The sequence below is a fragment of the Danio rerio genome, chromosome 9, assembly GCF_049306965.1.
Source record: "Danio rerio strain Tuebingen ecotype United States chromosome 9, GRCz12tu, whole genome shotgun sequence".
NCBI classification, from domain to species: Eukaryota; Metazoa; Chordata; class Actinopteri; order Cypriniformes; family Danionidae; genus Danio; species Danio rerio.
In genome coordinates this window covers 12,917,643-12,942,564 of record NC_133184.1, presented here as the reverse complement: position 1 = coordinate 12,942,564, position 24,922 = coordinate 12,917,643, and the positions used below count along the sequence as shown (strand labels likewise).

The following is a 24,922-nucleotide window of genomic DNA, read 5'->3' as shown; positions in this document are numbered from 1 at the left end:
AAATGAATGAATGGTCTTTGTTAAATATTACCACTGATAAGAGCTTCCATCAGTAATATTAATCTTTCCCTTTTTTCCTCCCATTTTTTATGAATGTGGCCATGGGCTTTCTGTTTGTGGTGAGATAAAGATGCTTGATCTGTTTATGAAATACTATGCGTTTTGTGAGAATACTCTTAGCTTTGCTTTTGACTGAGATTTATGGCAGTTGTTTGTGCACAATGTGTTCAACATCCAGCTAATTCTCACCACCTAGTCATAAATGCTGGTGCTTGACACATGCAGACTGGAAAGTTTCATCCTTGTCTATTGACCTTATTCTTCATAGTGGAAGTTAGAACTTCCAATTCAGTCGCCTATGGGAGAAATGACTAGGACTAAAAACCGAAGAAAGTGGTCAAACTACTTGCTTCATAAACAAGTGTGTTCTTGAAAATAAAGAGAAAGAAGAATAACATAATTAGCAAACTTTAGTTTGCAACATCAAGCAACATAACAAGCTGTATTTAACGTCTAAAAATGAACAAAAGTGAATGAGACTGAAAGTCTCGAGCCAAAAAGGCTGTGCCCGCTCATATTCGAGAAACAAGGTGAATAGTCTGTGGTACAGTATAGCCATGATATATAGTATACCCAGAAATGCATTCTACAATTTAGCACTTCCAGTTAAGCACTTATGAAAGTAAATGTTTTTTTTGTAACAGTGTTTTTGTTAAATGCCTGAAGCATACACTCCAAAAATTTTGAAAACTATTTATAATGAGCTGAATCAACACAATTGTTGAGAACCTTCTTGCTGTGAGGCGACCCTAGTGAAAGTTACATATTACATTTCATGAATATGTATTTTATTGAATATTCCACAATATTACCGTTTTACTTTATTTTTTTTGTGAATTAAATTTTGGCTTGGGAAACACAAAACTTATTTTTTAAATAAAATTATAATGAAACAATCTTTAACTAGTAGTATATGCACAATTCTGTATTTCTCATTTAAATTATTGGTTTTCCTTAGAGCACTAGAAGTCTGACTGAAAGTCAATGGTTTTTTTGTAACAGTGTTTTTGTTAAATGCCTGAAGCATACACTCCAAAAATATTGAAAACTATTTATAATGAGCTGAATCAACAGAGTTCTTGAGATTTTTAGGGGGATAACTTAATTTTTTTATGTTCAAGCAACTCAAATTTCTAAAAACAATTAAGTTAACCTAATCGATTTGAGTTGGGACAACATGAAGAAAAAGGAACCCAGCATTTTTTACAGTCTGTGGTTAAAGGGATAGCTCACACAAAAACTAAATCTCTGTCCTCATTTACTCACCCTACACTTCTAAACCTTGACTTTCTTACTTTTGCCGAACACAAAATAAGCTATTTTAAAGAAACAAAAATGGTGCCCATTGACTTCCACAGTATTTTATTTCCCTACTATGGAACTATGTGGATTCTAACAGCTAGAATTCTTAAAATGTCTTCCTTTGTGTTTAACAGAAGAAATAAACTCATAAAGGCTTAAAACACATAAGGGAAAGTAAACGATGAGATCATTTGTATCTCTTTAACACAAGCTTTATGTTATTTCATTTTCGGCTTTCAAGCTTTCTAACTTGCAACACCCTAGATGTAGATTCATAGATGCCTCATTTGTGGCAATTTCTGAAGGGTGCTAAATGTAAGCCATCAACCTTATTAAAAAAGGTCAAAGTCTCTCTATAAACACTGCAGGGGCAGTTGACTGTGTGTCTTCAACCATTGTTATACACATGAATATCTATGTCATTTAATATTTCTGCATTGGGAACAAAGCTATATCACTAATACAAAAGCATTGATCCACAAGTTTCATTCATCCAGAGTAATTTGCAACCTGGCACGAGCATTAATCACAGACTCCAGGCTATGCTTCATGCAAATCAGTGAAGCATCTCAGTTGAAAGGTTAATACCATTAAGTGTCAGCATCTCTCAATGCTAATAGCACACACTGTCTCTATTGTCTGGTCTGGGGGAAGTCTGGGAAGTGTCCTTCCCCCGGGGTCGCGATCTCTCCATTAGCTAATTTCTGATCAGCTGCACCTTCCATCATTTATTCATACCGCTGTCAGCCCGGTGACGGAGCGTCAAGGCTGTTTATCTGATCCTTTACAAAACACTGCCCCTTCTCCGCCTCGTTCTCTACTGTCAATTCTAGCTGTGAATTTACATGTTGTGAATTGTTAATGTTGGAAATGTATCGCTCGGCCATGACGTCAGGACGATTCTTACACATTATTTCCACAATATGTTTTGAATATTTGAGCAGCACCTACCCGAATATCCATTTGCCTTGTGACCCAGATTTTGAGGTGAGGAGACGTCTTATTGGTTCGTGTGGGGTTATGGAGGTCTGGGGAGGCTGAGGACACGAGGTAGCAGAGAGCTGTCTTGATTTCACTTGGCGGTGGAAGGTGACATACAGTAGGCATCCTAAGGTACAGTTTCCCCCTCACACTTGATTGCTCTTGTCATTGCAATGGAATGCAGAGATGGACTGTTGCACATGATTAGAGATGAGGCTGAGCGAGATATTTTTTAATATTCTAATATTTCATCATTTTTTTGTTTGTCATTTGATACAATATCTATTTATATTATATCATATTTTATTATCCAATGTTTTCTACGTCTACTGAATATTTAGGGCCATCTGAAACCCATTCATTTTCTGATATTCTGTTTTCTGTATTAGTATTTTGCTATATTGTCTTATTTAATGTCTATATTATTGTTTTATGTCTTAATATAGGCTTGTAAAAATGTAAAAATATATTTTTAAAACAAATACAAAAATTATTTTGTCAGTTGAAATGCTGCACATCTAAACTATATACATAAAAAGGGATGAAAAGTGTGTAATTTTAAAAATATTATTGTTACTAATAATTTTAGTTATGTGAAAGGAATCAGAAAAGATTTTGAGCAGCAAATAGGCATTTTATAATGATTTATAATGATCGTGTGACACTGGGGTAATAGTAAAAGTTATTTTTTTCATTTAATTTCATTTTCTTTTTGGCTTAGTCCCTTTATTAATCTGCGGTCGCCACAGCGGAATAAACCGCCAACTTATCCAACATGTTTTACGCAGAAGATGCCTTTTCAGCTGCAATCCAACACTGGGAAACACCTATACACTCTTGCATTCACACACATACACTACGGCTAGTTTAGCTGTCTTTGGACTGTGGGGGAAACCGGAGCACCTGGAGGAAACCCACGCGAACAGAGGGAGAACATGCAAACTCCACACAGAAATGCCAACTGACCCAGTCGATACTCGAACCAGCAACCTTCTTGCTGTGAGGCGACCGTGACGCCCCTAGTAAAAGTTATACATATTACATTTCATGAATCAGTATTTTATTGAATATTCCACAATATCACTGTTTTACTGTATTTTTTTGTGAATTAAATTTTGGCTTGGGAAACACAAAACTTATTTTTTAAATAAAATTTTAATAACATCCTCTAACTAGTAGTATATGCAGAATTCTGTATTTCTCATATAAATTAGTGGTTTTCCTTAAAGCACTAGAAGTCTGACACTAAATATATAATAATAATAATAATAATAATAATAATAATAATAATAATAAAAATAATAATATAAATATATAATAATATAAAAAATAATAACTGTTTTGAAATGTATTATTAAAATCCAGTTTGCAAGAAACATTGCATTGATAACTGTCCAGTTACATATAATTATATATTAATTAGTGTTAGACTTCTAGTGCTGCAAGGCAGTGGTTCCCAAAGTGGGAGTCATGGGACAATGACAGGGAGTCCCTTGGTGATTTCTAAAAGTCAAATAAGTTTTCTTAAACTATTAGAGTTATCATATTTTATCTATAAACCACAGAAGATAAAAACGGTAGTTAATAGTTACATTAAAAAACAACAACATGCAAATAAAAAGCCATCAGTCAGTCTTTCAATTATTATTTTTTTCATAGGATTGGTGTATTTACATTAGATTAACACCCCAGCAATAGTGTCAGATGCAACAGATTGATTTTATAGCACCAGGTTAACATTTATGACATGTTTATGGCAATGAAATATAAAAGATTAAATACAGGCCACAACTGAACATTAAGAATGATCTCCAAGTGGTGATCTCCAAAATTAAACCAAGAATAGACTTTTAAATTAAACAAAGTAATAAATGACTATAAAAATGATATATTGTTAGACTGTTCAACTTTTTTGTTTTTTGTCTTTTTTGTGTTGTCAGTATGCTCCTGTTTATATAGGGCTTTTGTTGTTTGTGCAACATTTGTATATTTATAACCAACTTCAAGAAATATGGGGGTCGCGAGACACTGGCATTGTTATTTTAGGGCTGAAAACCTTTGTAACCCTATGCACTAACGAAAACCTTCCATTTAAATGAGAAATATAGAATTTTACATAAACTTTTTATTTTCTTACACACACACACACACACACACACACACACACACACACACACACACACACACACACATATATATATATGTGCCTTAGTGCCCCCACCAGTGCCGATATAAAGCCATATCTTACTGCTACGAGTGTGATATTGCGTTTATGCAACAGTTTGATGGCATAATTGTGTATATAAAAACTAAATCAAACATGGAGAGTCTCAAAAACTCTTTTGTATGAGGAACCAGACAGAACTGTTGTATAAATATATATATATATATATATATATATATATATAAGTTTTTTTTTTAGTTTTTTTTGGGTCTATTTTGATCTAAAAAAGGTAAACAAAACAAAATATTTAAAAATTTGATAAACTCACTATGACCTCAGAAACCGTCTAGTCAGTTGTTGACTGTCCTGACTTAATCCTCAGGTTATGTCAACGCTATTCAAATGACATATGCAGAGCTGAAAGACTGTAAGCCTGTGTGTGGTCAGCAGCTATTTCAACATAAAGGTGCTCAATAAATGAGCATTTTGAGCAGGGGAAGTCACAAAAATGGAGAACAATTTGACTGGATTAAGTTCAAAGATACTTTTTTGTAGGATTAGGATTAGTCCGCTGCAAAATTGTAAATTACCTCATAATTTACTTGTCACCCCTCATATCTTTATTCGGTCGAATGGAAATAAAGATTTTTAAGGAAATATGTACAAGTTTTTGTTTATGTAGTGGACTTAAATTGGAGCTTCTAATGACTCTACACAATCCTAGATGAACAAAAAATGTCTTGTCTAAAATTATTTATTAAAATTATACAACCTGATCACATGAGAAGTCGTAACTATTTGATACATTCATGAAAAAGTGCCTAATTTGTTCGAATTCATACCATTCCATTCATATGAACATGTACGATTTTTAAAACCTCACCCCTTAATTGGTTATAAGTGGATGTGCAATTAATGCTTACATTCATATGTTGGATTATAGTCTTGTAGAGTTGTCTCTATGTACTGTATGTGTGTGTTTATGTGTGATTTTGGAGTCTAAAGTCAGCCAGTATTTACTCTTCAACAGTATTGTGAAGAGCTCTTCACATCTGCACAGCTGCACTGAAGGAGAGCCAGAGGTCAGCGGAGGTATACGTATTGTTATGATAATCTGAATAAGCATCTCTGTTTGCGATCTAAATAGTGTGCTCATTGAAACGGAGTGTCACCAGCTGCCTTGTAAAAGAGTCTAAAAGAGTCTGATATTTGCAAAGTTCATCCAAGCTCTTCTCAAACAAGTTTATCTATTGCTGACAGTCCCTGCTCTTTTTCCATCTCATGCATAATCGGTCATCCTAGATCAAATAATTCAGCGTGGTCTGAAAAAATTAATTAGCTTGGGACTAATTGGCAAATAACATCTAATTTTGATTAGCTTTCTTTTGTTGAGTTGATTGGGTCACTCGATACTCTTGGTCTTGGGCTTCCTGCCACAAGGAGAAAGAGACACGCCACCTTGCTCTGTGTAGTCTCATTAATGTTTCAGGCTCATTAATTAGCAAATCTCCTCCAAATTTGGCACTGTTAAACACAGGGAGGTAATAGTAGCCCTTTGTGAGGGTTCAGTGTGACGGAGCGTTTTAAACTGCGTTTTCTATTTTCTGATCTTCTGTGTTACCAGTAAAAGCTTTTGTGATTCTCAGCCATTAACTAATATTAAAGTTTCACTGTAAGGGACTGACATAATTTCCACATTGTAATGTACATCTGAGAAAAATTAACATGTATGGATTAAGTCACTCGTAAATAAAAGGTGGCAACTAAAGGTATGTTTCTGTATTCAATGTCTATGATGCCTACTGCCATTTAAAGGCTGTTTAGTAAAGAAATACTTTAAAATAGGACAAAAAAATAGGACACACGCTTATTCATTAACTGTTTTATGTCCTATTTGTGACCCTGGACCTGCTCTTTTTTTACAAGGGTATATTTTTGGCAATAGCTAATATTGTCTGGGTCAAAATGAAAATGTTCATTCATTCATTCATTTTATTTTCGATTTAGTCCCTTTGTTAATCTGGGGTCGCCGCAGCGAAATGAACATCCAACTTATCCAGCAGATGTTTTAGGCAGCAGATGCCCTTAAAGCTGCAACCCAACACTGGGAAACACACAAACACTCTTGCACACACTCACATACATTTGAAGTCAGAATTATTAGCCCCCTTTTTAATTTTTTTTTTTTTTTAAATAATTCCCAAATGATGTTTAACAGATTCAGGAAATTTTTACAATATGTCTGATAATATTTTTTCTTCCGGAGAAAGTCTTATTTGTTTTTATTTTGGTTAGATTAAAAGCTGTTTTATTTTTTTTAAACACCATTCTAAGGTCAAAATTACTAGCTCCTTAAGCTAATTTTGTTTTAGATTGTCTACAGAACAAATCATCATTATACAATAACTTGCCTAATTACCCGAACCTGTCTAGTTAACCTAATTAACCTAGTTAAGCCTTTATATGTCACTTTAAGCTGTGTAGAAGTTTCTTGAAAAATATCCAGTAAAACATTATTTACTGTCATCATGGCAAAGATAAAATAAATTAGTTATTAGAAATTTGTTATTAAAAATGTTTTATATATATATAATATATATATATATATATTATAATTTAGAACTGTATACTACAGCCAATTAAGCTTATTCAAATCACCTGTACCGCATGTCTTTGGATGGGGAAACTGGAGCACCCACGCAAACACGGGGAGAACATTCAAACTCCACACAGAAACGCCAACTGACCCAGCTGGGGCTCGAACCAGTGACCTTCTTTGCTGTGAGGCGATTGTGCTACCCACTGTGCCACCATGAAGCCAAATTAAAATGTTTAATTAGTCATTTGCATTGCTAAGCACTTAATTTTGACTACTTAAGAGGTGATTTTCTCAATATTTCTTTATTTTTTGAACCCTCAGATTCCATATTTTTGAATAATTGTATCTAGGTCAAATGTTGTCCTGTCCTGACTAAGTCATCAATTTTCAGGTGAGGTATTATTGCTCCATGGCTTCTGTCATCGCAATGCAAAGAATTGATTTCAAAATCATTGAAGAAATCCTAATAGTGAAAGATCCAGGTTTATTCAAATGTCAAAACCTTTTGTTTTTGAATGAAGCATGCACTTATGCATCATTCACAATACAATCATTGATATATTTGGAAAAATATATATACATATATATGTTTCCAATGAGTTTATTGCCATTTTAAGCCATTTTTTGTGTTAATATTAAGGCTTTTTACCACTTGCTGACAGCAATAGTGTATAAACAACAAAAATAATTGTGAAGAAACGTCAAATGATGCATGCCCTATGAGCAAACTAATTAAATATTGTTCCCTAGGCCAGTTGTTTACTGAAATTTGAGCGGGATTTACCTCAAAAAACACTGTAAAAGTGTTACCCTGTTGTCAGTGATATTTGATGTACAGCAGAGCAGAATGTAAGTCTCCAATCGATTGTTTCATTTAAAAAGAGCTGATTCATGTCTCAGAGTCTAATCCCTTATAATATGAGGGAGTTAGTTTGTTTGCACGTGTGCTGCAGTTTGACAGACAAAACCCTGCCTCAGAGTTGCCCAGCTGGCCTTTGTTGAGGGATTTCCGCTCTGTTGCCCTCTGGGATTCGAGCATGACCATTCTGCTTTGAGACGGCCGAGGTGATGGAAAGGTGGGGGAAGAATGAGGGAAGCGGAGGAGAGAATTGAAGGAGGAGGAGGAGGTATCTGACCATCTGTTGGCTATACAATATGCCCCCGGGCACAAAGCAGGTTTACTCTGCTGTCTTTTTCTAGGTTTCATCGTGGAGCTCGCTTCTGGAAAATCTGTAAACCTCACCACATAATCGATGACATCATACGGCGGTTTCCTGCCAGTGCCAGTGGAAACATGTCTGGTCTTAAACGCTGTCATTATAGAGGCGATATTATAAGACTTTCAGAGTTCATCTGTTTGTTTGAGTTCTCCCTTAAAATAAATATGAAAGTTGGGATCATAGGGAGGAGTATGTTTTTGCTATATCAGCTTGATTTAAAAAAAGCTACTGCTTTTGTAAGAGTTGAGCACAATGACTTGTAACTGTAATTTATGGGGGCTTTATATGGGGTCATAGGGGAAAAGTCACATGTTCTTCTTGACATTGAGTGTCCTTGAGTGGAGAACATCTGCTGTTTGGTTGTATTTCTCTCTATGGACTTGAAAGATCAATTGTTAGGTGGTTGTTTACTAGTCCAAGTTCAAAGATTCAAGAATACGATGAAAATCTTTTTACTGGTTTTCTCATCCGCCAAGCAAATTCATCAGGCTGATCTCTGCAAAAAGTAATTGCATACCCTTCAGCGAGCCACATGATTTGAGGTATCATTTTTAACCACGTGGGACATGCTACATGCTGAAAGTCAATGTTATGTGGGTTTTTCCAAAGCGACTAACTCTTATTACTTGTGCATTCAGTAGGGAAACATCAAGATTATCCTTGAATATTCCAGGAAAGCTAATCCTCATTCTTCCACGGCATCATTTCGGTGATCTTAACAGCATCACGAGGGAGTTAATGTATTATTTTTGCATATTATCATTTATATGTAGCAATCACTAAAACTCCAAGCCCCACAATATCCATTCATTCGTAGATTCATTCAAGATTATTTTCCATCATATTGTGAGGGATTTATCTATTTACAGCTGTCATATTTTAGTCTGGCTTTTTATTATTTGTTTGCATCCACTACTGTTGTCTTAAAAAACATTGAATCGTTTAAATGTACTTAACAGGGTCTTTCGTTTACTTCTTATAATCCATTAGATTAAACATAAGTAATTCAATGGCACCATGTGCCATAAAGCTTGAATACTGTAAATGAGAATTATGTAACAATGGCATCTGATCTTCTTATACCCTCAGACCCTGCTTTAGACATAAATCAGTTCAGTCTGGTCACGTGAAAGAGCTTTACCAAGCCCTGTTCTTAAGTAATTTTCCTCTCGTGCCAGTCACAGACCTGGCTGATCTCTCTCATCTGATCCACGATTTCAGCTCAATAAAACCTTTGAGCTACTTCATTTGCATTCCTGTAAATAAAAGTATTGTGTTGTGTTTGGGGAATGAAGGTCTGTGGCAGGCATTAATGCTTATTTAGTTTCAAGCACGTGTGATGATTGAACATGCAAGAAAATTCGAATGTTCGCTTTCTTCTGCTACTCATCAAACAATGGGAAACACATTAGCATACAGTTTAACCTCGCCACTGCTTCTTTTCTTACAGCCCTTTTAACTCAGTCCCATAGGCCCCAAGCATTAGAGCTACATTTAGCAGGGCTTTTTAAAGAAACTTGAAAAAGATCCTGCTGGTACAGGACATGAGGGTGTGTAGATCCCACTGAAGAAGAGATGATAAAGTGTTTAATCTTCAAATATGGCATATGTTAAGTGCTTGATTCATTTAAAAATGATTCAAATCGACCTATTTTTTATGTTTTACCGTTCTGACATTCAAACACCTGGCTGTTTGATTATTTGTCACACAATACATTTTAATGAATGATCTGTTATCCTTTATTCAGTCTTACATTGATCCAAATCAAAATAAGCACAATTTTTTAGCTTCTTCTCTGACTGTCATGATTGTGTAGTTCTCAGAAGTTGTTGTCATTGCTGCATTAAAGGCACAGTATGTATTTTTCACTGCTAGAGTGTTCACAACAAACAAAGGCGTAGTTTGATGACGCCATTATTGAGTTACTGAGTTGTCGTCTTTATTACATCCTATGGGACTCCTGCAGAAATCGTATACGGATGAGCTTTAGTATTCAAAACCTTTTATCATGGTAGTATGAAGCAGAGAAATGAAGACCGTTGAAACAAGGCAACTGAAGCTTTTGCTAATGTGGATTAAATATGAACCAGCATTAATGCAGCAGAGCTTTTATTATGCCACAGACGACTTTCGGTTCTTTTGGTCATTATTTATCAAACTGAATACATTTAAGTTTTTTTTTTTGCTTTGCTTTTTAAGGTAACATATTAAAGCGTCTTTGGTGTTGTGTATGGTATCTTTGAAAAGTCAAGGGTAAATGATGTCATTAGCATGGTGACAAATAACAAAGGAGATAAAATTTACCATAACACCATCATCATCTGTTTTATTAGAAAAAAGTTAAGCAACATTCAGGGGTTAAAACATGGTTGAGCAATTGCGACATAATGTAATGAAGCAGATACTGAAAACAGACTTGCGGATCCAAATGCAGTTTAATAATCAAGGTCGTATCAGCAGAGGTCAGAAACCGGAGCAAAACAGTTGTACAATGGTGGCAATGAATCAAAATGAGGAACAAGGCAAGGATCAATGCACAGGAAAACAAGCCAGGAGGAAGAGGAAGGAATTATCTGTACATAGCCAAAATAGCTATTATTAAATGAATGCCCTTATGAAATGGACAGAATTTTAAAAAGGCAAAAAGCTCCAGTAAAAAAAATTGTTTATGCGCTACAATGTGTGCAAAAAAATGCAAGATCATATACAGTTTTACAAAAGCATTGTGAGGAACAAACTGAAGTATTACCACCATTTTGACCACATTTATGATAATTTCAGTGCAATTTATTTGCAACTTTTAGAGCAGCCTTTAGTCACTATTCATTTTTTATTATTAAGTAGCATGAACATCTTACATAAACTGTTACTTGAGAGACATACTGTTGTGAGGCGGTCATTTTGACCGTTTTTAAATTTTGCAATTTAATAACTTTGTTGAAATGAAACACACATATCTGTAATTCCCTGACTTTTACTAAATATGCGTGCATATTTCCTTCTAACTCTCTTATTGTATTAAAATCACAAAACACAAAATGGCCACATGCATCTCAGTGTCAGCTACTTTTCCCTGTGAATTTAATTAAGCATGCCTCTGTTGCCTAGCAACTTCCTGCTATCAAAAACATTTTCTTCTGTCAAAAACATAACTTTACTTTAGATATGTCTTTCAAGAAAGCATATTCAGTTCCGTGAAAAAGCCTTCTCTACTTGAGAAAGTGAAATTATTTCGATTTTTTATATCTCAATGGAAGCTTTGAATTTGAATACCAGTTTCATTCGAGTCTTCGCATTGATCCTGTGGGTCAGCCTGAACACCTGCCGGTGACCTACTCACACCTGCAATTCTCCGCGATGAACGTTCAGCATACTCCAGCCTCTGGCGCCTAGACTGCAGCTCTGCACAAGAAGTTTGGCCAGAGGACAAATGGTCGTGCCCAACTGAGCCTGGTTTTCAAGTTTTTTTTTTCTTTCCCTTCACTTTCGGCAATTGGTGAAGTTTGTTCCTCGCCACTGTTGTCACTAGATTGCTTGGTTGGGACTTGTAGAGCTGCACGCCGATAGATTTGCTCTTTAATGTTTGGACTTTCAGCAATGAATATTAAACCACACTGAACTGAACTAAACTGAGCTCAACTCTAAAAACTAGACTGATGCAGTTTCAATCTTCTACAATTTCTATATTAAGCTTCTTTGACACAATCTACATTGTAACAAGCGCTATTTAAATAAACATGAATTGAATTGAATATGATGTCTTATATGAGGACAGTCAGAATGACAGCTATGGTAATTCAGTAGTTTATACTGTAGAATTCCAGTGTTAATAGCTGCCTCCACCTGAAACCTTGAATGTGTCTGGGCTCATTATAATCCACATCTCCTCTGCTGTGTATCATGTGTCCATGATCATCTTCATACAGCTTGTTTTGGAAAGGGTGGATGTATATTGTGTGTGCCTGCACATGCTGCCTACGGGACCCAGTGCTGTTGCACATGTCAGGTCATTATTAATAGTTAATGAGGATTGATATCCCTCTGCTCTGACCTTGGGGTTTGGGTTTCCTGGTGGAAGCCGCTCCCATTGATCCTTTAGTTCTCATGTGCTGTTGGACAAACTACTCTCTCAACACTCCATTGGCCATCTGAATGGCCACGCGGTGACGATTTATGGCTGTCAGTGTAAGTGTGAGGAATCTGACACAACGTACACACTAAAGGCCCATTCACATTAAGAATGATAGCTATATTAGCGTCCACAACAATGGCCATTAATATTCTGTTTATTGCAAGCACATGCTGTAGTTTTGTTGTCTGCAATCTCTTTAAAGCCTGAAACACACCAAGCCAACATCATAAAACTAATGGTGATGAAAAACGACTGTGTTATTGACTCGCATTGGATGTGTCTAGTCTCATCTGGACCAATAAGCTGCCCGTGAACACACCAAACAGACGACACCCTTCTGCAATGAACGTATGAGAGGATGTGTCTTTCCATTCCTGCAGATGGCAGTATCTAAAAGCTGAAACTAGTGCTGCACACTTACAAACTGTTAACAAAGCAGCGAATCAAAACCATTTTAATGAAACGCAGTTGTCAATTAATTTATTTGTTACAATATTTTTATTTCTTTCATTATTTGTTTATTGTATAATGGATGTTTTGTTTTTGAATTCATATATTTATATTTAATTAGGAAATTTAACCTGTTGTGCCATGATTGAAGTGGTTGTAAGTAGACCGGAAATTAATATCCTGGAAGGTACATGAGGGGAGCAGAAGAGCATTGTAGAGAGAACTGAAGAGAGCTTATAACGTCTATGATCCTACGAGGATAGCAATGACTATTTGTTGCTTTGTGTTTACTAAAACATTAGTTGCTAATGCTGAGGTTCGAGAGTTCGCATCAGTGGACCGCAATTGAGTATCGCCAACGACTCTGGACATCCGAGATAGCGCCCTGAGAAATCAGGATATCTCAGTGGCTCCCCTGGCAGCGCTGGATGCGACACCCCCTGCTGACTCTCTCCTATTTCTCCATGCACTTAAGCTCCGTTTCTAGAGCATTCCCTGGCCCCGATGAGAGCGAACTGTTGTTTATTTGCCCTTTGAGCTAAGGGGCAACTGTTTTATGCCACTACGAACGCAAGCACCGACACAGGCCTGCAACTGGGTTTATTTATTTCTCGATTCTATTTATATGGACTATTTGGGAGCCTTTCTAAATGAACTTTTTGGAGTTTGAAAAAAGGAAAACAAAAAGTTTTATTTTGAAATCAATTTTTATTTCTTTCGTTTGTATATCTTTGTTTTTTAAATTTTTTATTTAATTTAGTGCATTTGGAAAGATAATTTTGTACCAGATTGGTTGTGTTTATTATTTATATTAATTGGTATCAGGTAATGGGTTTCTTTTTGGCATTACAATACAAATTAGAGCAATCTAATTTATAAGAATCAAGAACATGCAAACTTCACACATACGCTAACTGACCCAGGTGGGACTCGAACCAGCCACCTTCTATGAGAGGTGACAGTGCCAACCACTGAGCCACCGTGTCACCCTGATAATCCAAATTGTTTGCAAATATTTAAGAAATGCGACAACATTACATGCAGCTTCTTTGTGTTCCTTTATGACTTGTGTCGTTTGCTTGGTTTCGTCACATTTTGTGGCCACTTTTTGATTAGTTCTCCTCTCTTTTGTAGCCAATCAAAGCCCTCACTTTTACTGATGGTTGACGCCAGTTACACATGCTTAATTGGGTACACTTCCTTTGTTATGAACCTGATAAAAGGCGACATGTGGAACACAGCAAACAAACATACTAGATTGACAGACGCTCACAAATGACCTGATGCTGCCCAATACCTGACTGTCAACTTGGTGTGTAAATCCTGGGGGATTCTGATAGATTGTTCAATGTTTTTACAGTTTATCAACTGGATAAGTGATTCCGCTATATTGTTTTTGGCTTCACTGTTAATATAGATATATAACAGTTCTTAATACTTGACCGTCCCTTGGTGTGAATTGGCTTTTTTTTAACAAAAATTTTATTTACAGATACTCAGGCCATCTAATTTAGATGTCTAGTTTTATTGTAGCACAACAAAAAGGCATTTTTGGCAAAATTTTGGTTTGTGGTGATTCATAAAATCTAAGTCAATGGCTGTCGGCACTTAGAAAGTCAAAAAACATTCAAGCAAAGCTTAATAAATACCTGTGGCCTCTGTTGATGCAATGCTTGATGACAATTCAAGTTTTATAAAGCGAAACAATTGATCTTTTAAGCAAACCAGCACAATATTATTTAAAACATTATTACCTTTAATTCAGAACCTCTGGTCTGCAAACTTCAGGACTATTTGCTGAGGCTGTTGTTAAAGATTGTAGAACAAATTCAGTTTCTTGCACAGACCAAACATTTCAATTCAAAAAGCTTCAATGGATCATTAGGACCCACATGTATTAAACCTGTTCTCTATACGATAGGCCTGGGCAGCTATAAGATTCTGACTGTATAATAACCTTGTATTAAAAAATCACGACTATGTGATTACTGCTGTAAAATATTGTTTTTTTAAATATCAACATTTTCCCCATTGAACACAATATATTTTATTTTAAGTAACATTTAAGAAAAAAAAATTGCAACAGTAAACATGCCAGGCTAAGTAATTAAAATAAATCAACACGTTAAAATGTAGGAACGGTTTTACAGAAAATTTTAGAGGTTTTAATACCTTGACATTTCCAAACTTCGGTAAACCTTGAAATCAGTTATCGTCTCATGCCTACTATACGACACTGTTAAGGTTCCAAACAGTAGGAAATGACTATAGGTCTTTGCAGCCAGACTTGTATTTTCCTGTTTTTGCATCTCCTTTTCCACATTCCCGGCCTTCCGATTGAAAACACGGAAGTTGGCGGTTTTGTTAAAAGGATGCCACACAATTAGACAAAAGCTTTTCTAGACCACTCAATCACTGCAGCTGTTTTCATAATCAGTGATTGCTTAAAGGGATAGTACACCCAGAAATGTAAAGTCACTCATCCTCCATCTCTACCCAAACATATTCACTAACTTTCTACAGAAACATTTTACTTTGATGGTCCATTTAAGTATTAGAAACTTTGCAAGTACATGTCAACTTACACTAAGCCTAACCCCAACCTAACAGTCTATTTATAATCCAATGATAATTAGTTAGCATGTTGATGCAATGTATCATTGCATTGTAGAAGATATTCTGATGAACGTCGGATGAAACGTTCTTTTGTGTTTAAAAGGACAAAGAAGCTCATAAAGGTTTGTGAGCTTGTGTGAGAACAGCTTAAAACATGAGACTGTTGGAACGCATGAAGGTTATGGTTTGCTTTCACATTTCAGAATGATTATGAGTTAACTATACTGATTTGTAGCCAGCAAGCAACTACCCATAACACCCTAGCAACCACTTAGTAACGCCTTGGCATCAACTCAAAGCTCCGGATCATAGCAGTGAGATTACAAGCAAATGCCCCTTCATAACACTGGCATGAGAAACAACACTGTCTTTTAAAACACAGACATATACAGGGTTTGGTCCTGTCAAAGGGGCTTTACTCTGGTTTACAGCATCTGCTGTTGACATGAATAGTGTTCTGTGCTGCCTATGTACCCACAAAACCCATTGGGAGGGAGCTTTTTTTCCAGTCAAATGCACCACTGTATGCCTATGAGCCAGCATGGCTGTGGTGCTTTAATGATGTCTATTAAGAAAAGACTGTGATGGGGTTTAAGGGTTGGGCTGTGGTTTAGCTTACTGATTGCTACTGGATCAATTGAAACTTCTCACTGCTTACATTTTTTTTGCCCTCTTTAGAAGCTTGTAATATTGTAAACATATACATGCATATTTCATTTCTGTACCCATTTTGGTCAAAGTTTATTTTCATGGTCTGTTTGATGAATTTAAGTTATATTGCATCTACATGCCAACTAACTCTCATTCAGATTATAAGTAGACTGTTAGATTGGGGTTAGGGTTGGGGTTAGGGGAAGTTTTTTTTTTTGTATATTATATTGTTATTTTGACCTTAAAGCAACACAGAACAATACAAAAAGCAACAACAATTATAAAGACAGAAAAGAAAAGCCAAAAAAAGGACAAAAGACAGAATCTTTTAAAAATATATATTACATCAGTACCTCCAGTGTTATACAAAGGTTAACAATGTTACACATATATTTTTAGGCCAGTGGGCACTGGCAATATGGTATTCTTGCCGACAATAACAGGGTAATTAAACTGTTATCCTTGGCATTTGATAGATAATTAAAAAAGGGTTTCCGGGTGGCTTCAAAGCCAATAACATTATCAGAAAGATCGTGTCTAAGTCTCTCTAAATGTAAAGTGCTGGAAAATTCTGAAAGCCAGGATTTAAAAAGGTATTTTAGATGCCTTTTTCCATAGACAAAGAATATATTTTTTTAGTTATCACCATTCCATATTTGACAGCTTTTTTAATTTGATGACTGAACCCACAAAGTGAGTCCGACTAACCAAAAATAGCAATTGCTAGATCAGGGGCGAGATCACAACAATAAAAAAAATTTAAAAATCAGAAAATTTCGCTCCAAAACTCAAAAAGTTTTGGCATGACCATCAAAAGGTCATGGCACCCCCCACTTTCGGTTCAGGTCTATCTCAGAATTTTTTCAAAAGATGCATCATAATGGGCTTGGAGCTCCGCGAGCAAAGGCCAGGGGTGGGCGTGGCCAGCAGGGGAGAAGGAGGGGAGTTGTTGTCAGTTAGCTCACAAAATGAGACACAAACTGTGAGGAGACGCATGATTTTATAGTTTGCCAAGTTAAAATAAGAAAATAAAAAGAAATAAACAGTAATTTAATGCCCTGCTACATTTGTTATTCATAATTTCATATACAGATAACCACAATATATATCATTATAAAGATAAGCGTGTTAACACTATAAAGAAGGACTTTTCCCTCAATCCCCTGGTCTGAATGCAGACTCAGTGCAGCAGGTCTCCTGCCCAGCGTATTTTAACCATTAGCCCTGCTGGTAATCTAGAGGATTTAGGCAAACACAGCAGCACGGCGATATGTCTAAATGTGGACGAACTCTTGATAAAAGACAACGTCCATCATTCTCCAATTTTCGTACTGCTCTCTCGACAAAAATGCTTGCTGGACACAACAGCTTTGCTGTGTCAGCCCTGACAGGATCACGGGGAAAAACATGCAATGAACCCCGTGGGTCATGGAAACAAACACATACGACCCTTCATGAACAGTTAAATATTGTGTGCCATGGGTCCGTGTCTCACAGCTTGCTTGGTACTGGCAGGTCTGTCTTGCCTTTGGAAAGCACGTGCAGTCATGAATAATTAAGAAGCAGGCTCTTCTCATAGGATAAGAAAACTCTGTTATGAATAATAATGAGAAACCGACGCGTCATCTTTGCACTTGCAGTTCTGCGCTACGACGCCGATTTTGATCCCGCCCCAAAAATCATTATAAACCCGGAAGCTGAAATTAGCTGACAAAAGCTCTAAATTATCCAGTTTTACCCACAATTAAAGCTAACAGTTGCTAACATTGTCTTAACTGATGCTCAACACACACAAATCTGTTAAAATCTCAAAAAAAGTAAGAAGACTGCAGATTCACATTTATTACAATTAGAGGAAATGGAGGGGTAGAATTTGTTAAGCTTAACCTTAGAATAATGAAACCAATGTACTACTTTATATTGGATTAATTGGTGTCTTGAGTTAATAGAACATTGATTTGTGACCTTGATAGACTGGTTAGAGTAAGTTGACATGTACTTGCCAAGTTTCTTATAGTCAGTTAAATGTCTTTTGAAGGAGCAGTATCAGCAGATATTATGCAGACAGTCTACTAATACTACAATGGACCATCAAAATAAAGTGTTACTACAGTTTCTTCTTATGTTAGATCTTTAAAGCTTCTGCTATGCTATTCTTAATAGGTTTGCTGTATTTAGTATGATCTGTTTGTTTTGTAGGGAGCTCGTGTGTGGGTTCGGGACAAGGAGCAGCTCTTGCCATCCACCGTCAGCTGCTGTGATGACCGGACCCTCATCCTGACCACCGACTATGGAGAGGTAAGAGAAACTGTCAGCTGTTAACTTATTTACAGTAGGTAGCGGCTTTAAAACAATGTTTCAGCTGTTTTAAAGAATGAATGTTGTTTCTCGTCTCATGTCCTTCCAAACCTCCAAGGAATATCAAAGACAATGCTGGCTATGGTGTGTTTTGTTCAATAAAATAGGTTAAAGACATTTTTTCAGATATTCTGATTTTGTTAAATAGTCTTGGAACAATGTGTATAAATAAAAGATGGAACAACTTTAATCTTGGGCTGAACTATTTTTTTATTAATCTAGTGTCCAATGCACAGTATTGTTCTATTGTAGTGTAAGCTATTGCAATGTAAATGCTTAAGGGTGAATTGATTCTCATTGGCTGTCAATGTTTTTTTATGGCTCAACATCTGGTAAACATAGTTATTAAAGCGAATAATCCCACAAAGCAACATTTTTTCTGGCCCAGTTCTGGCCCACACAATTTTTTGTTGACCCAAATGCTAAAGTAAATTACAGTACATGACTGGACCAAGTCTGACTTCCAGACAAGGGCCAAACATGGAGCATATCTGGGACAAGTCTCAGCCAAGTTAATAATCCATAACTGGGCCTGAAATGGGCTAAATATGTTTGTGTGTCACAACTGCAATTAAATCGATAAACCCATGAAACATTGCACTTTAGTTGCACTCTGGGCATACTTTTTCTTAAAGCGACCTGATTGGTAGAATTTTTTACTTACTCACAAATAATTTACATTTATTTTAAATGTGGGTCAATATAGGCTAAACTTATGTGGCCCACATATCAATGTTTAACATCTGGGCCAAATGCACATTTTACATCGGGTCCAAGTCTTGTGTGCCCCCTTAAAGATAGTACCACCTCTGACAAAACCTTTGAATGCCAGTGCCAGATGAATGGTTGGTGTGCCAGCTTTATGCCAAATCTGGGCCAGAATTCTTTGCTACCTGGGATATTGTTGTGATAATGTTCTTCTGTATTGTTATTGACATGGTTTTCTGGAATTTGTGGATATTATAAACTATATTTTATAAGATAATAACCTGTCCTTGGTGAGAGCAGCCTTTGTAGACTGAAAATTTGATCTACAATTTGATTTTGTTTGTGACCAGACCAGATTTCACTATTGTTTTTTTGACAGTTACTCTTTATTTCAATGCATCTAGACATTTTGTTTAGTTCAAGTTGCTTTGTAACCACATGTATTATAAACATACAGGTACTGGAGTATTAGTAGACATAGTATACTTGAGTTCTGCTGACAACTGATTTTTATGGTCCCCCAACAGCCATTCTGCTGACTATAAGTAACTTTCCATGTATGTCATCTTCTATTCTATTTACCCAAGCATAGTAATATTTAGGGTGACCATCTCATGTTTTCAGTATTTCCCGTATTATTATTTTTTTCTGTGTTACAGCTTTTTATGAAAATACATACCCACATATAAATTTTCCTCAAATTTTGCAGTTGCTGAGTGCTAGTTGCCCTTTGTCAAGAAAAAATAGTGACCAATCGAGAGTGTTGAGATAAAGTTTAATACAATTTCTATAAATTAAAAAAAAAAATCTAAAAATCTAATAATTTAGCAAGCTAAAAACAAGTATGAGCATTAGAAGGTATGTCGAAAACTTGTCCCAAATAACAATGTAAATGAATAACTTCCCTTACAAAATGAAATCATGGTTTTACTATGGTAAAACTGTCATAGCAGAATTATGAAGAATGTCAATAGAGTGACATAAAAGTTATTGAACTCCAGCATGAGGCCGCGTTGCAAAACAACCGATCTGTGTCTGATTTGGGACCACATGTGGAAGTGGCCAAGATCAGAATCTGAATGATCAGATTCTAAGTGCAATTTTAACTGCTGTCATTAAAATAATCAGAAATATAATCTAATTTGGTTTAAATTTGACCATAGTCTGAACATAGCCTCATAGTCAATAGAATGTCTATAGGAGAGCATCATAATTAAGCATAACAACTCGTTTTAAATAAACTGAATGGCCACCAGCCTGAGCGAGACAAACATTTGACTGTAAATGTCTTACATACGGTACGGTATGATTCGACTGATCTGCAGTTTTTCACCACTACAGAAAGACCTTTGATATGAATAGCAGGAATGTCCAAAAGGGAGCCAAGTTTAGCCACTGCGTTTAATCAGCATGGCCCTCTGTTAGAGCTTTGTGTCTGGAGGAAATCCTGTTCTCAAAGCACAATGAGAATGCAGGTCACAATATATTTATCAGATGTGTGTCAACATGTAGCCTGCGTGCTTTGTTCTACTGCTTCAGAATGCCATATATAGGTGCATATATGTTTAAATATCACTTTCACATCGATATGATATATGTTTTTCTCAGATTTATCTGCCTATATCTGGGCCAGGTAGTCTTTCTGTGTGGAGTTTGCATGTTCTCCCCATATTTGGGTGGGTTTCCAATGGGTGCTCCTGATTTCCCTACGGTTAAAGACATGCGGTATAAGTGGATAAAGTAAATTTGCCGTAGTGTCTGTGTGAATTGCAGTGTGTGTTTGGCTATTTCCCAGTACTGGGGTTTGCACAAGTTAGAGCACTCTCAGGGTATCTGCGAGTATAACATGTAAATGGTAGGTTTAATTCATTTTCTTTTCGGCTTAGTCCCTTTATTCATCAGAAGTTTGTTTGTTTGTTTGTTTGCTTTATTTATAGAGCACATTTAAAAACAACAGATGTTGACCAAAGTGCTTTACAAAACGACCAGCATACAAAATCTATACCTATATATAAAAAATTTGCAAAATATATAAAACAGATTAAAATTAATTACAATCAAAGGCAAGAGACAGAAGGTGATTTTTTAGATGAGACTTAAAAGCACCAAGTGAAGAACATGACCGGATCTGTAAAGGCAGACCATTCCACAGTCGGGGGGCTGCAGCAGAAAAAGCCCTGTCACATCTTGATTTCAACCGCGTTTTGGGGACAACTAGCTGAAATGTGTTTTCAGACCTGATTGGCCTCAATGAAGTGTGCCAGTGAAGAAGCTCAGAAATGTAAGTCGGTGCCAGACCATTCAAACTTTTAAAAACTAGAAGCAATAATTTATATTGAATTCTAAATTGGACAGGGAGCCAGTGAAGAGACAATAAAACTGGTGAGATACTAGAGAATTTTTTTGTCCCAGTTAAAAGCCTAGCAGCTGCATTTTGAACCAGCTGCAGGCGTGCTATTGATGCCTGTGAAACTCCAGAATACAAAGAGTTACAGTAGTCCAGTCTTGACATAATAAAAACATTAATGACGGTTTCCAGCTCTTTAAAAGAAAGAAAAGGCTTCAATTTGGCAATGTTCCTTAATTGATAGAAACCACTTTTGACGACTGAGTTTATTTGCTTGTCAAACTTTAACTCAGTGTCAAAAGTAACTCCAAGATTTTTTACGTGACTGTGGACCTTAGGCTTGATCGAACCTAATTTATTAATTGTAGATTCACAGACACTCGGAGGACCAAACACTACTACTTCAGTTTTTGATTCATTCAAGTGTAAGAAATTTCCAGCCAGCCATTCCTTAATCTCGTTAAAACAGGTGAAAAAGGACTGTAAAACAGAATTTTCTCCCATTTTTATAGGCAAGTAAAGCTGAGTATCATCAGCATAGAGGTGGTAGCTTACATTATGCTTCTTACAAATTGCTGCCAAGGGAAGCATGTAGATAGAGAAAAGAGCTGGGCCCAAAATTGAACCTTGGGGGACACCACACTCCAAACGTGCAGATGAGGAAGAAAAGTTACCCAATTCAATAGAAAAGGTCCTCCCTGAAAGATAAGAACTAAACCAATTTAAAACATTTCCTTGAATCCCAGCCCACAATCTTAAACGCTCAATCAAGATATTGTGATGTATTGTGTCAAATGCCGCAGTCAGGTCTAGTAAAATTAGAAGTGCGCATTTTCCAGAATCAACCGTCAGAAAAATATCATTAGACACTTTTAGGAGAGCTGTCTCAGTGCTATGCCGTGTCCTAAAACCAGATTGAAATTTGTCAAGAATGTCATTTCCAATTAAGTGACTAGAAAGCTGTTGAAAGACAACTCTCTCCAAGATTTTAGACTGAAAAGACAATTTTGAAATTGGTCGATAGTTTTTTAAATCTGATGAATCTAGATTGGGTTTTTTTAAAAGGGGTTGTACTACAGCATGCTTAAAACAAGAAGGTATGACTCCACTCAGCAAACTAGAATTCACTATTGATAGAAGGTCTAATCCAACCACCTCCAATACCTGAATGAAAAGATGTGGAGGGATAATATCCAGTGAACAATGGGAGGGCTTCATATGGAGGACCAAGTCCACCAAATCATGTAACGTGATTGGTTTAAATTAATCCAAAAAGTGTGCTAGTGAAGGTGGGATGGTACTGTCAAGGAAAGCGTCTTGAAGCAGAATCCCAGCTCTAAGGGCTTCAATTTTACTAATAAAAAACTGTAAAAACTTTTCGCATGTTGTCTGGCAAATAGCAAGACCAGACGTAGTCTCAGTGTTTAAGGCTAAGTTAATTGTTTTAAAAAGAACTCTAGGGTTATTAGGAGCCTTTTTTATGAGATTAGCAAAGTATTCTGCTTTTGCGGCTTTAACTGCCTTCTGATATTTAATCATAGAGTCTTTTAAAATTCCATAATGCACCTGCAGTTTAGTTTTCTTCCATATTCTCTCCGCTTTTCTCCATAGCTGACGAATGCTACGGGTATCACTATTTAGCCACGGTTGTTGTTTGGCTTTAGGTTTTAAAATTTTCAAAGGAGCACACAGCTCCATGATTTCATTACAAGTGGAATTAAATAGTGACATTGACTCATTTATTTCCAACCCAAAAGGCAGAGATGGAAGTATTGAATAAGCCTTCGTAAAATCACTGGCCGTTGAAGGATTCAAGCAACGAGCACGACGGTCAGGTGGTTTGCTATTTAAAAAGGGGCTGGGAATTTGAATATTAAAAACAACTGGATTGTGATCAGACAAATAACCCTCTTCAATGTCGATATTTGTGATAGATATCCCTAGAGATAGTACCAAATCTAGAGTATGTCCAAATTTGTGCGTAGGCTTTGAGACAGATTGAGACAGATTAAAAGAATCAATAACATGTAAAAATTCCTTCACCATAGGCTCTTTGGGACAGCAAATATGCAAATTAAAATCACCAAGTATTAAGATTTTCTCAAACCTTGGTACAATGGTAGTTAAAAACTCTGAAAACTCCTGAATAAACATTTTGTTGTATTTTGGAGGTCTGTATATGAGAGCACAAACATGAATTCATCAGAAGTTGCCACAGCAGAATGAGCCGCCAACTTATGCAGTATATTTTTTACGCAGCGAATGCCCTTCCAGAAACAACCCAACACTGGGAAACACCCATACACACTCATTCACACACTAGGGTTGGGCATCTAAGCTATAATGCCGATCCGATACGCATCTCGATACAAAGAATACGATCCGATATATTAGCGATACATTTGTGATATATTGCGATGCAACACGATACGATTCACACCCATATCACGATACAATGCGATAATTCAGCACTAACTAATTAGATCAAGTTTATGAGATTATGTGAAAGAGGATGCTGTGCCATTGAATGAGTTTGATTATTTATTAACCAAGCAAAACCAAGACTTTTTTTACAAACTGGCTTTTCTCTCAGAGCCAGAGTGTCAGTTTACAGTAGAGGGCCATTTTAGAACATATAGCACATATTATTTAAGTATTTTCAAGATAAACAAAATGAATAAGTGCAATATATATTAAAAATATATATATTTGCACTCTTTCAACATAAAGGTTTAGCATTGCACAACAAGAATTGTGATTTAACTTTTCAACTATGAAAACAAGTTTTACAAAGACATATTGTGCCACTGAATATTCAAAACTTAAGGTCGTGAACTAGCAGTGTTATGCTGCTTTGAAACATCACTGTCACTGTAAACAACAGGCTAATAAAAATATAACAAACCAGCAATCTTCTTGCTGTGAGGTGGTCAAACTACCCAGTGTGCCACCGTGACACCCATTATTCTTATCATTATTATTATTATTAATATAATTAAATAAAAATTACAGGAGGAGGTGTTTAAAACCTTCGTTCTCCGTGACACTAGGCTGAATATCTTTGCAGATGAACAATGCAGTAACATCCGTTATTGGCATAGAGCGCACAAAACTGTTGCGCATGAAAAAAAAAACTTGCAATGCTTTTCTCACCACTTTTGGAGCTGGTAGCTACAGTTGAAGCAGTGCGAAAGCCGGGGATGCAGGAACACTGGAAGATGCTTTCACAACAACACCGTGGCGCCGCTTCAAGTGAGATTTCAGATTAGTCGTACTGCCCGTGTATTTTACAGATGCGCGGCACATTTTGCAAATTGCATCTGTCCTGTCATG

The 24,922-nt window shown here is 36.3% G+C and overlaps 1 protein-coding gene across 4 annotated transcripts in view; it reads left to right on the top strand.

The window, feature by feature from the left end:
- myo10l3 (myosin X, like 3) overlaps window positions 1-24,922 on the top strand; it is a 151,009-nt gene that overhangs the window by 14,507 nt on the left and 111,580 nt on the right. For all 4 annotated transcript variants that reach the window (XM_017357764.3, XM_009304521.4, XM_009304520.4 and 1 more), the window contains exon 2: window positions 18,376-18,474. In XM_017357764.3, the coding sequence (XP_017213253.1) occupies window positions 18,376-18,474 (99 nt within the window). The remainder of the gene's footprint in view (window positions 1-18,375; window positions 18,475-24,922) is intronic.